At 58.0% G+C, this 13,471-nt stretch overlaps 1 protein-coding gene across 1 annotated transcript; it reads right to left on the bottom strand.

Annotated features, from left to right (window-relative positions):
• Nucleotides 1–29: 29 nt before the first annotated feature.
• Nucleotides 30–12,883, bottom strand: TMEM132A (transmembrane protein 132A). The gene is made up of 11 exons (XM_052662068.1): nucleotides 12,713–12,883; nucleotides 9,940–10,154; nucleotides 9,516–9,734; nucleotides 8,292–8,623; nucleotides 6,397–6,546; nucleotides 5,818–6,013; nucleotides 5,591–5,734; nucleotides 3,863–4,065; nucleotides 2,262–2,538; nucleotides 1,693–1,884; nucleotides 30–1,265 (listed from the first exon to the last, which is right to left on the bottom strand). The coding sequence occupies exons 1-11, from the start codon at nucleotides 12,810–12,812 to the stop codon at nucleotides 210–212; spliced, it is 3,084 nt and encodes a 1,027-aa protein (XP_052518028.1). The 5' UTR covers nucleotides 12,813–12,883; the 3' UTR covers nucleotides 30–209.
• Nucleotides 12,884–13,471: the final 588 nt, after the last annotated feature.

The following is a 13,471-nucleotide window of genomic DNA, read 5'->3' as shown; positions in this document are numbered from 1 at the left end:
CCGACGTTAGGATGAAATGGTTCTTATAAATAAGGGCCACGAGCCCTTCCTCATGACCACGGTCCATGACAAGGGGCAGGGTAGAGGGGGCCTGGGTGGGAGTCCCGTCGAGGGACTAGGCAGGGACTCAGATCAACAAGCACCAGAAGATGAGCGGGAGGCTGCCCGGGCTGGAGGCCCACGGCGCCGGGCCAGGCAGGCTGGGAGGGTCAGGAGCTGCCCCGGATCCGCTCCATGTAGCTGCGCAGCTCCTCAGGGTCCTTCAGCCCCATGTCCTCACACACCCAGCGGATGTCCTCCTCTCCCGCCACCAGGATGGACTGCACGGCCGGAGCCCCCACCGGCTCCTCGGGCAGCTGGGCCGGGGGCGCTGGCGCAAACGTCACAAACTCCACGCGCTTCCTCCGCCCCCCGGCTTCCTTCCTGGCCAGGGTGCCCGAGGAGCTGGTGGTGCCCCCAGCAGGGGCCTGAGCCTGGGCCAGGGTCAGGGCCTCCCCCCCTCCCCCACTCTCACAGGGGCAGCCCCCCTCCCCCTTGGGTGGGCCAGGGGACTGCCGGTCCAGCTGGCGACTCAGTTCCTCCTGGTCAGTGCCCAGCCAGACCCAGTTGTGGGGCTGGGGGGAGGCAGGGTCAATGGCACCGTCAGGAGGCTCCTTGCGCTGGTAGCGCAGCACGAAGACCACGCCATTGACCAGGAAGATGAGGATGGCCAGACAGAAGATGCCCAGAAGGGCATACATGCCCAGCTCTAGGTCGGTGACCCGCTGAGGGGCGGGGACCATCTCCTCCTCTCCTTCCTCCTCCTCCTCCTCCCTAGCTTCTGCCTCCTCCTTCCCAGCTTCCTCCTCTGTCTGCTCGAACTTGCCCCTCACATCCCCACTGCCCCCCACGCTGCCTGCTGCCCACTGTCCTCCACCCACGCTGGCCCCTGGGGCTGGCGATGAGCTCCGAGCTGGGCTGGATGGGAGGGCAGGGGCTGAGGTGGGAGCAGGGGGCAGCCCCAGCCAGGCAGTGCCGGAGGCCAGGGGCACACGGTGGCGGCCACGGCGGCAGGGCTCCGGGGGGTGCAGAGCCACGTGCAGGGGCAGCCCCTCAGTGCCTGCCCCACTCACCACCACCCGGAGTTGGGCACCCTGCTCCTCAGCTGGCAGCACGGCACCAGGCTCCTCGGCCGAGACGGACAGTCCCAAGTCATGGTGGTCGTAGAGCTCGGCAGGGGCCAGGGTGTGGTCAGAAAAGGACAGCCACAGGGAGAGGGCCACCTCCTGCGGGGCACACAGACACGGGCAGAGACATGCGAGGGCACGCACGCACGCATGCACACAGAGACCACTCCCACGGACACAGGCCACACGGAGGAGGAGAAGAGACCAGAGAGAAAACAGACACAGGCAGAGAGGGACAAGACACAGGGAGAGAGGGGACATGCGTCAATCACCTGTTTGCTACGTGGCCCGGGGTCTGAGTCACCGGGAGGGTCCTCAGTTAGAGCCCTCTAATAACCTCCCACTGCCACACTCCTGCCAGCCACTGCTTGATCACCGCCAGCCGCAGAGTGCTCACTACCTTACAGGGAGTCCGTCCTCATCCTGAAAACCCTAAGGTGAAGGGTGGAGGTACCTCCCATCCCTCTGGTTATCAACCCCCAGCTGGAGATGTCGACCTCAACCCCCTGACCCCACAGCGTGTCACCTGCTTTGGGGCGGGAAGGGCGGACTGCGCCCAGCACGTGGCTGTGACCTCCCCAGGGTGGGCAGTGCCCCTGCTTAGGGCCAGTGAGATGCCCATCACCGGCTGCACTCGCAGCTCCAGCACCGAGACCTTGTCATCCGTCACGGCCAGTGCCTGCTCCCCGAGGATGGAGTCAGACAATGGGGAGTGCACCTGAGGGTGAGAGGGAGTTGGAAGTGGGGGAGAGTTATCATCCACAGACAGCCTCTCCCCTCTAAGAGCCCAGCACCCCTACGGAGGGATCTGGTTTATGAGGCAGGCAGCTTTCCCACTTTCTGCACCCCAACCACACACCCTATACATACCTGGACCACAATCCCACTCCTAAGGGACAGTTTCCTCCTCTCTCAAGACCTGGCCCCCACACACCCGACCCCCACCCTTCGTACTTTGAGGACTTCACCCCCGTTTGACCCAATGCCCCGTCCCCCGGGCTCATACTTCCCCAGGTGCACTCTGGGCCTTTCTGACACTCTTCGCACCTGCCCATTAATATTCTGGGACGCCCCCTTTTCGGGGCGTCTGCTCACCTCGATGGAGGTGACACCGGGCTCCCTGCCCACCAGGACCCGGCCTCCCTCCAGCGAGGCTACGCGCGGGTCTTGCACGCGAGCGTGCGGCGCCACGAGGTGGGACACGTCCAGCAGCCAGTCCGGGCCGAGCAGATGGGTGAGGCGGCGGCCGCCGTCCAGCGGATGGGCCGCGAAGGGGACGAGGAAGCGCACGCCCGCACGCTGGTACAGCAGGCGGCAGCCGCGGGCGCGCCGCTCCGCCTCCTCTACCCCCGCAGCCTCCGGCTCCGGCGCCCTGAGGGAAAGGGCGGCCCGGGGGTGGGGCGTCAGCGCGGGCCCCGCCCCCTCGCTGGCCGAGGGCCCCGCCCACGAGAGGCCCCGCCTCCAGGTGGGGGGGGCAGGTTATCCAAGCCCCGCCCACAGTCGCGCCTCAGTGGTCAGGTCCTTCCACCTGCTGACGCCGCGCTCCAGTCCCCTCTGGCTCCTAACTGGAACTCTTTGACTATGCGTGAGGCGAGGGAAACAATGACAGACTTTATTTTGGGGGGTTCCAAAATCACCGCAGATGGTGACTGCATCCATGAAATTAAAAGATGCTTACTCCTTGGAAGAAAAGTTATGACCAACCTAGACAGCATATTAAAAAGCAGAGATATTACTTTGCCAACAAAGGTCCATCTAGTCAAGGCTACGGCTTTTCCAGTAGTCATGTATGGATGTAAGAGTTGGACTATAAAGAAAGCTGAGCACCAACGAATTGATGCTTTTGAACTGTGGTGTTGGAGAAGACTCTTGAGAGTCCCTTGGACTGCAAGGAGATCCAACCAGTCCATCCTAAAGGAAATCAGTCCTGAATATTCATTGGAAGGACTGATGTTGAAGCTGAAACTCAATATTTTGGCCACTTGATGCGAAGAACTGACTCACTTGAAAAGACCCTGATGCTGGGAGGGGTTGGGGGCAGTAGGAGAAGGGGACGACAGAGGGTGAGACCGTTGGATGGCATCACCAGCTCAATGGACATGAGTTTGAGTAAACTCCAGGAACTGGTGATGGACAGGGAGGCCCAGTGTGCTGCAGTCCATGGGACTGCAAAGAGTAGGACACGACTGAGCAACTGAACTGAACTGAGGCGAGGGACGCTCTGTTATTGGAGGAGACCTACGAGTGCTCCATCTCTAGAGGGCCTGCGAGGACAGATTCCTGAGGCCTGAGGCCCCCTCACCCTTGGGCTCTGGGGGGATTCCCTTAATACTTACTGAGCTAGGTGCTATCTTGAGGACACAGCAGGGAACGAAATAGACAAAGCCCTCACCTTCGAGGGAAGGAGTGCGGAGGGGGATAGTCAGACCACAAACAAGATTAACCTGACCACGTGGTATATTAGAAGTGATATGTACTATTAAAGAGGCAGGGAAGGAGGAGAGGAGTGGAGGTCAGCAGTTATAAACAGCTGTCAGAGGCTGTGTGAAGGCCATGCAGGGGCAGAAGACACCGCAGACCACAGGGCAGTTTTTCACACTCCAATTCGGGTTTATGGCGGTATCCCGCCCCGCTCCCCGCACGCGCAGTCCCAGAGGGACTTCGCCAAGGTCAGCCAGCCCCAGGGCTCCACTCACCCTTCCGCTGGGCCGGGTACCCTCCAGCCTCGGACCTGCTCGAGGGTGGTGTCAGTCACTTCGATGCGCAGGGGCAGCAGCGGGGCCCACACGGTCATCCGCAGGGAGGCCCGCAGCCGGCGCCACCAGAAATCCACCCGCACCCCCCGAGCGCCCCGGCTCTCCTTGCCAGACACAAACACAGCGTCACAGGCTTCGGACACCTGTGGAAGGGCAGAGGGCAGGGGGTGGGCTTAGCCACAGCGGACAGATGCAGACCAGAGAGTATTCCTGACTCCTGCCGGTAAGAAAGAGTAAGGCTGAAATTCATTCTGTATTCTACTAATAAGGTATGGCTTCCCTGAGATTTTCCCATGCAGCCAAGATCCATTGCCCAGGGAGGTACCGCCCTTCCCTGAGTTTACCTGGGGCTGTTGGGGAAACTGGCATTTTGCATACAACAAAATCTTTACCCCAGTTGGTAAGGGTTTGAATGCACAAGTTTGGCTCCTCATTCATTAGTGCTGTGGTAGAGAAAGGCTGAGGGCAAGGCAGGCCTATCCACCCAAGGACTCTCAGGTAGGAACCATTTACATAACGCTACCTGGCATAGGTAGCAAAGGACACCTTCACTCAGGCAGCCAGGATTTAGGAAGTAAAGCCTCTGGGTTTCCCCCACTTAGAACTTTGATTGGGGAACGTTGCCCTGCCTTTTTTTTTTTTTTTTTAACCTCACAGATTATTTCAAGGCTCCAATAATGATAGTTGTCATTATTTTATCATTCTACAACAGAGGATGAGATGGTTGGATGGCATCACTGATTCAATAGACATGAGTGAGCGAACTCTGGGAGATAGTGAAGGACAGGGAAGCCCAATGTGCTACAGCCCATGGGGTGGCAGAGAGTTGGACATGACTGAGCGACTGAATAACAACAACAAATGTAACAGCAGGAGCTGCTGGTGTTTCAGCCCCTGATTTGCTGAATACAGTCCTAGAGTGCCTTTTTTTTTTTTTTTTCCTCTTTTGATGTGGACCATTTTAAAGTTTTTATTGAATTTGTTATAATCCTGCTTCTGTTTTATATTTTGGTTTTTTGGCCGGGAGGCATGTGGGATCTTGGCTCCCTGACCAGGGATCAAACCCACACCCCCTGCATTGCAAAGAGAAGTCTTACCCACTAGGCTGCCCAGGAAGTCCCTCTTAAAGTGCTTTTAATTCTTACAACATCCTTAAAATATATTTTCATTTTAAAACTTAGGAAACGGAGGCTCAGAGAGGTTGAGACTTGCCCACAGTTACAAAGCTAGTTGATAACAAAGATGGGTTTCAAACGAAAACTTTCCCACTGTAAAGTACATGCTCTTAACCCTCCCATGTCAGTTCATCTGCCAATGCAGTAATGAATGGGAAAATGCCTGAGTTGGGGGCTTTGGGGTGGTACAGCTCCCACTTGACTCTGGAGAGAGTTGGTGGGACCAAAGCTGTGGTTCCCCTCATGAGGTCACTGGTATCAAGAAGAAGCTGCTCTCTGGGACTCCCTTGGTGATCCAGTGGTTAACACTCCATGCTGCCAATGCAGGGGCCACAGGTTCAGTTCCTGGTCAGGGAACTAAGATCCAACATGCTATGCAGCGTGGCCAAAACATTGAAGTAAAGAAAAAGAAGCTGGTCTCTTGGGGACCTGATTGGGGAAGGAGGAACGCTGTGTGTGCATCAAGCAGGCACAGCCCCCACATGCCACTCACCTGCAGGACCTGTGTGTTGGCCGACTCACAGCCGATGTGCTCTGTCACCTCCACCAGAGCTCCGCCACTGTCCACGGTGACAAGGCGCACAGGGACATGCCGCGGCACTCCAGTCAACGGTGCCGTGTTCACAAGCTCCTCAGCCTGGGGGTGCAGGAGAGGCTCAGCCCCAAGCTCTCCACCTCTCATGCCCCCAGCCTGGCCAGGAAGAGCTGCGGACCCCTTACCTTGGCCAGTGGGACGAGGGCTCTTATGTCCCGCTCCGACACCAGGATCTCCCACACCATTTTGTCCTTCTCTGCTTCGGGGGCCTGGCCTGGGTACTCCAGCTGCCAGGTGACAGGGCGAGTGACCGCCACACCCCCACTAGTGCCATTCTCCACCAAAAAGTCCACCCACAGGAACTCGGACAGTTCAAGGGGGCTGCTGGCCAGAACAAAGAGAATCTGAGTGCTTGCTAGCAGTATTAACAGCCTGGAAAAATGGACACACGTAGTGGGAGTGGGAGATGGGGTAGTGGCTGTGAGGACTGTGACTGGGTGGCCAGGACAGGTTGATGTCACCTGGAATAAGACTCACAGACACTGTACCTGGCATGTGCCAAAAGATGGATAAACAGTAGCTGAGTGAAGGAAAGATATCTGTTTTGTGCTGCTTCCTTGAAGGAGACTGCTCTTGTGCCTGACTACATGCGAATACAGAGGGCCACATGGCAGCCTCCTCCCCTCCAGCCCCATAAATCTGCCCACTTGCACTCTAAGACCATCCCTCCCCCACACTACCCCTCATGGAAAGAAAGTATCCACCTGGAATTTGGCTCCACTGGCCCGACTCTATGGCAGGTAATGAGCGTGGTGTGGTGCTTGGAGCCCTTGAAGCGGTCCAGCTTGGCAGTCCAGTGGGTGGGCTGGGCCAGGCGGGCAGCCATCACGTGCAGCCCCTTCTTTACCTTGATCCTGGAGGAGGGGACATAGGTACAATTTGTCAGGGGTGGGGTGGTGTATGTTGAAGTGCGGGCTGGATTGGAGCAGGAAGATAAGGAGCTCTGGTCTGAATCTTCTCGTCACCACCCTCCAACCCAGGGGGACCCATCTCCATGCAGGTCCTGTCTGTCACACAGCTCTCCTCATTCACAGAGCGCTTATGACTCCCCACGGTCCACAAGGTCAAGTCTTAACCTGGCATCTGAGGCCCTCCAGGGTTGGTCGGTCCAGTTTCTTCTTCAGTTGTAACACCTCTTCATTGCGCCCTTAGCTTCAGCTGCTCCCAAAGTACACATCCACCATGCCCCTTCCTGCCTCTCAGCCTTTGCTCAGGCTGTGCCTTCAGCCTAGTCTGCCCTTCCTTCCTTAATTCTTTTTTTAAAAAATATTTATTTATTTATGCTGCACTGGATCTTAGCTGGGCTTCCCTGGTGGCTCAGATGGTAAAGAATCTGCCCGCAATGTGGGAGACCTGGATTCAATCCCTAGGTTGGGAAGATCCCCTGGAGGAGGGCATGGCAACCCACTCCAGTATTCTTGCCTGGAGAATCCCCATGGACAGAGGAGTCTGGCGGGCTATATAGTTCATGGGGTTGCAAACAGTCAGACAGGACTGAGCGACTAAGCACAGCACAGCGGGTTCTGGACTGTAGCATGCAGGATCTTCGATCTTCATTGCAGCATGTGGAATCTTTAGTTTCAGCCTGCGATCTCTTTTACTTGTGGCAGGAGAGATCTAGCTCCCTGACCAGGGATGGAACCCAGGCCCCCTACATTGGGAACATGGAATCTTAGCCACTGGACCACCAGGGAAGTCCCTGCCCTTCCTCTTTTCACCTGCTCATTCTTCAAGCCTCCAGCAACACAGATACCATTTTCTTTAAAAAGCTTTCCTGGTGACAAGATGAATTTCCCCTGCCTCCACCCTCTAACCCCTGCCCCTGCAGAGCTGGGTATGGTATGATCTAGTCCATGTCCATGCAGCCCCCTTCCCTACCACTAGGGATCCCTCAGGGCCGGGGGGAACCTGGCCTTGCTCTATCCTGAGCTCCAGAGTGGAGACACAGGGCTTGGCATCTTTTAAGAGTCTGGGAAAGATCTAATGATGGTGCCAGTAAGCAGAAGAGAGTGGGAGACACAGGGGTGGGGCACACACAAGCAGTAACAGTGGGGTGGGGGAATGGCTGGGGCGGAGTGGGGAGGACTTCCTAAAGAAAGGGACATGAAAAGGAGGGCCTTTCTATGGGAAGGAACCAACTCTGTCCAAAGGCTGAGGACCATGGTGAGGGTGGCCAGCAGGAAAAGATGTAGATGAATAGGACTGGGGCAAATACCTCTCCTGGGGCATCCAAGCATTAACCACCCCCAGGCACTGCACCTCCCAGGTTCTAAGTCCTCTTCCTGTTTCTCCTCCCTGGAGACACAATTGTGGGCAACCTTAGCCCACAGCTGTAGCATGCAAATGTAGCACTCCTACAAGGAGTCTCAGAAAAGTGCTGGGGGGAGGGGAGCTTCCTAATTCCAATTACAAGTTCAAGGTCCTGCCCAATGGCAGAGTCCTGCCTACTACCAGTGCCTAGCCTGGAGGGGGTTTGATGGACCCATGTCTTGCAGAGGTCAGGGATTCCATAAGGACCCCATGAAGAGGGGGCACCTGCCCAGTTTTCCTGCAGAAGTTCCCTGCCTCTGACCCATCCCCAGGGACACAGGCAGCTCACCGCAGGGTCAGGACACCAGCTGTGAAGTTGTGCCGAAGCAGGAGGGTGGCGCTGAAGAGCTGGCTGGGCCGCACAGGCACGTCAGGCACCCGCAGAGTCACTGCCTCATCCAGGGGCACCTCTTGGTGCTGTGGGGGGTCCGCTGGGCGCAGCTCCACACTGCCCACTGGGAGGGCCTGCTCCCCAGGGTCTTCCTCCCCGCCGGGGCCACAGCCCCCAGGACCTTCAGCTGCTGGCTCCAGCGTGTAGGCCAGCTCTGCCCGTGTGGCCGAGCCCTGGGAGAACCAGTGTGAAGGGAACTCCAGCTCCACCACGCAGGCACCCAGTGATGGCTGCCAAGACACAACAGTCATGGTCAGAGTGGTTGGGGAGGGGAGCCCCAGCACCCACCCTCTGGTGGGAAACCCAGAGCTGGAGCGGTCCACGGACACAGGGCCAGCATGGGCCAGAGACGCAAGCAGGGGACACAGCCAGCTGGTGACACGACAGGCTAGGTCTTAGAACACCTCCCATTGGCCATTTTTCTACCTTTGGGAACATTCTTATTCCAAAGTGAACCAGCCTCAACACCTCCCCCGATCATGCCCCAGGACTGCCCTGACTACAGCTCAGGCTTCTCAGAACCCACAGCCCACAGAACACCTCTCCTCAGTGGAATCCCGTGCTAGGCTGCCAAAGAGGGGAAAGTGCAACAATAGAAGCAATACTAGCAATAATATAAACACTCGCTGAGGGATTGCTCTTGTGCCAGGCATTGGGCCAAAAGCTATTCTTGCATCCACCTCATTTATTCTTTTCTTTTTTTTAAAATTACTATTTCTGTTTTGTTTGGGCTGCACCACACTTCACAGCATGTGGGATCCTAGTTCCCTGACCAAGAATCAGACCTGTGCCTCCCGCATTGGAAGGGCAGAGTCTTAACCACTGGACCACCAGGGAAGTCCTCATCTCATTTCTTTATTCCAGCTCCATATGAGGTAAGAATTTCTATTATCTCATTTTACTGATGAAGAAACTGAGCCTCAGAGAGATTAAGTGACGTGCCAAAAGTCATGTACAATGGACTGAACTCCTCAAGGGGCCCCAAATAACATGGAATCAGGTGGTCTGTGACCCCCAAAAGTGGTGGCCTCCCAGAAGTGGTGAGCCCTCTCTTTCCTTTTCTGGGATCACCCTCTGGCAGGGACAGCAGCAGGGCCAACCCAAGTGGGGGCCCCCACTCACCTGGAAGCGGCAGGCTCGGTGAGCAGTGCCTGCCGGGTGTGTGGCATGGAGCCGGGCACAGGGCAGGCTGCCAGGCCCTGGGGGCCAATCTTGCCCTCTGAGGTGGAAGAGGACACGGGCGTGGGGTTCTGCTGGAGTCACGGCCACTTCCACTGACACGGCCCTCACGTCCCATGGGACTGGCCGTTGGTGTGGCTCAGTGACCCGAGGAGGGACCACCTGGAGGGAGAACGGGGGTGCTCAACAAAACAGGGGGTGGGGGGAAGCGAAATCTCAGGCTAGTAAGAGAGAGCCTTGATGGGTCTACTTCTCCCCCTCTGGAAAAGGGGGAGCGTGGCTAGGACTGTGGAAGGGCCCTGAGCCACACACAGCAGACCTCAGCTCTGAGTCCCGGTAGCCCAGGAGTCTGGTGGTGCCTCCTTACCTGCTGAGTGGCGAAGGGTGGGTAGGAGGCCCGGAGAAGTGGCTGGGCCCTGGGCCAGGGCTGCAGGAGCAGAAAGGTCTCAGATCGGGAGCCCAGAGAGGAGTTGGCAGGGGGGTAGTGGCCCACCTGCTGCACACGGAAGTGCTCAGGGGCATCCAGGAGTCCCAGGGCTGCCGGCAGGTAGACTGGGTCCAGGGGGTCCTGGTCACAGTCCACTAAGGAGGGAGAAGGGGTAGAGGTGGTGGCAGCTTCAGAGCAGGCAGGGGCTGAACCCAGCTTTGTCCCAGGGCACAGCAGTCGTGGGCAGTGGAGGAAGAAAAGGGTTGTGAGTCCCATTCTCCCAGGATGTTGGAAGGGGGAGTCTCCCTATTTCACAGGTAACTGGGGCTGGGATTTGAATCTCCATCCAGGACTGACTGCCAGCTTCTGAGTCACTCCTGCCTTCCACAGACCCAGGCCTTCCTCCCACCAGCAGAACTTCTCAATGTCTCCTCTTCCCCGAATCGCTCCTGCCCTCTACCTACCTGCCTCTGACACCAAGGCATTTGTGTGACACCAAGCCCTCCCCAGACAGGGTCCATGTGATAATAAAAGATGGTGACGAGGTGAGCTTTGTAGAATTAGAGACCCTTCCTCTGCCCCTGGGTCCTTGGCAAGATGGCTGGGCATCCACCCTTGCTGCCACTGTGTTATCACCATGGCAACCTTGCACTGGTTTCCCAAACTTGCTCCTTTCTACACCATCCCAACCGGGTATTGGAGTACAAGCCCAGAATGGGGTAGGGGGCAGGAACCTTACGGAAGCCTGGGGAGAGAGTCAAAGTAGTCAACACTCAGAAGGGCAAAGGGCCCCTCAGAGCATATCTGGTTTGTATCAACTGACTACTAGCTAGCCCTAATAATAATTTTTTGAAAGTTAACTGTGTGCAAGTTACTATTTTAAATGCTGTGCATATGTGAACGCTTCCGTGTTCTGTAATAGCTCTGAGAACTAGGTTGATTACTATTAATGCCATTTTATGGTTGTAGAAAATGAAGTTGAGAGGTTCAGGGACTGGCCTGAGGTTCCATAGCTGGAGTGTGGTAGAGTTGGGAGTCAAAGAGCCCAGCCACCCACCATTACACACCCTGTCTCTCCACCCTCCTCTTTCCACCCTGGGCTGCTTTCCACTGTGCCCCTGCGGGCTTCACTCCCTAGACTGTAGGTCTCTTGTCCTCGCCTCCCTCCTCCTGCAGGGCGAAGAGTGAATGTTGCCTCCTTCTTTCGGAAGCCCTCCTTGATTGCTTGCCCTCTCACCCTGGCTGCCTCCTCTGATTTAGTTTTCCTGTCTGTTGACCAGGGGGCTTGTCACACTCTTCCCAGAATCCCCCATTCCTGGAGAGCCTGGGAACCTGACGTGAAAGTCCCTCAGTCCTGTCTGACTCTTTTCGATCCCATGGACTATAGTCCATGGAATTCTTCAGGTCAGAATACTGGAGTGGGTAGCCTTTCCCTTCTCCAGGGGATCTTCCCAACCCAGGGATCAATCCAGGGCTCCCACACAGCAGGAGGATTCTTTACCAGCTGAGCCACAAGGGAAGCCCTCTGGGAGCCTGGAGACCTGCATTTACATCCTAACTCTGCCTTGAGAAGCTTGGGTCAGTATGCTCCTCACCTGTAGAAGGAGCATTTGGTGACAGGATAGCCAGGGGAGGGCTTTGTAAACCGGTGGCACACTGTCTGGAGGAGGGGTTGTTGCTGCTGCATAATAGATGTGACAAGCCTTTCCTCTTCTCTCTGTGTGAGGGGTTATTAGGGCTCCTGCTGGGTCCCCAGGGAGGGGAGCAGGTGGCTGAAAGGAGCCCTAGAGCCAGTTCACTCTCAGTTCCACTGCTGGGCTGGGGGACTGGATGGTTTCAACCTCCTTCAAGACCCTGTGGTAAGAAGCTTCACTCCCCCCTCCCCAAGTGTAACAGGTGAGTGACTGTGGCTCCCTGGGGTCAGACCCCGGCTTCTGGTCCTCTTGTCTACTCCACTGCCTGGATAATTACAACATGCTCTTGTGGCCTTACTCCCACGGACTCCCATCACTCAGAGTTCAGCTCCCTTGTGAGGGAGGGGGGCGGGGGCAGAAAATGTCTCACTATCCCCCTCCCGCCACCCCCACCCCCCCACCCCCCCGCCCCGCTCTCTCTGGCATCATCCACCTAGCAGCCTCAGTCCACGCCAGGGGCAGTCTGACTCCCACCCCCTGGGGTCCAGGGGAGGCTCTGCGCCTCCTCCAGGGATCCCCATACTCAGGAAGGCACGGATGGGGCAACCCCTGGAGACTCCAAGGTCAGAGAGCTCCTTGGCACAGGGGGAAGGCAATGAGGATCTCTCAGGTCCTGCGCAGAGGGGGCTCAGGGCTACAGCTCTCTGGACGGCCAATTAGGGAGTTGGTGCGCGCGGGGCAGGGGGCAACCAGGTTAGACGTCCCGGCTAGAGGGGAAGCTCGCGGAAGGTGCGGGGACTCGGCAAGGGTGGGAGGATGACGCGCGAGAGCCCGGGGACCGTGCTGGTCCTGGACCAGGAAGGAATTGCCAGGTTATGCAAGTGAGGGAAGCAACAGAGGCCCGCGGCTGGGGGCCAGATCCCGGGGGTGAGACCTCTCCACCCTCAGGACACGCTGCCGGGCGACCCGGCTCGGGGCTTCGTCCCAGAACTCGTAGACTCCCGGCTCCCAAGCATCCCTCGTCCCCGGCCTCAGTTTGGGCCGGCTGCCCCTCGCCCCGCCCTGTCCCTCCCGCTGACCTCTCACGATGTCCAGGGCGAAGGCCACCAGGAGGCAGAGCCAGGGGCCGTAGGGCCCCCGGGGAGCCGCGGCCGCGCGCCCCGCCATCCAGGCGCACATCCTTCCCAAGGAAGGCGGGGACTAGGCGGGCGGCTCAGGTGGCCACGGTCCGCCCGGCATCTCCCGGCCGGGTGAATCCCCGGTGCTGCCTGCCAGTCCGCAGGTCCGCCCGCCCCGCGGCTGCAGTTCCCAGACAATGGAGCGGGAGCCTGAGCTGGAGCAGGAGGGTGGGAGGGAGCGAGCGCGGCTCGCGGGCTGCCCCTCGGCCCCGCCGGGTCCTAGTGCCCCGCGGATCCCGATCCCAGAGCGCCTCCTCGCTAGAGGCTGGCCAGAAGGCCACTTCCCTGGGGACTGATTTGGCTGTGCCAAGGGACAGGATGAAGTGTTCGGTTCGATCCCTCTCTGGGAAGCTCCTGATCAAGGAGGAAAGAGCCACGTCCTCTGCTTCATCCCCACTCCACAAGCAGCTCACCTGTAAAGGCATCTGACACCAGAACCAGAATTCAGGGATATAAGGAACAGAGTTCAGGAATGGAGAGGGGATGAAAGAGGGCCCATAGGGCCAGGGGACCACTGCCTGGGTTCACGCAGCCCCATCCCTGCAGGAAGCCTGTGGGCCTAAAAGTGTGAGGGCTCCTCTCTGCCCCAGGGAGGCCTGCCTCCCAGGTCCAGTCTCCTGGCCCAACTTCCTCTGCCAAGCAGTGTTGGGAGTGAGTGGT

This window comes from Budorcas taxicolor, chromosome 25 (genome assembly GCF_023091745.1).
Source record: "Budorcas taxicolor isolate Tak-1 chromosome 25, Takin1.1, whole genome shotgun sequence".
Classification (NCBI taxonomy): domain Eukaryota; kingdom Metazoa; phylum Chordata; class Mammalia; order Artiodactyla; family Bovidae; genus Budorcas; species Budorcas taxicolor.
This window is presented reverse-complemented; position numbering and strand designations above follow the sequence as displayed.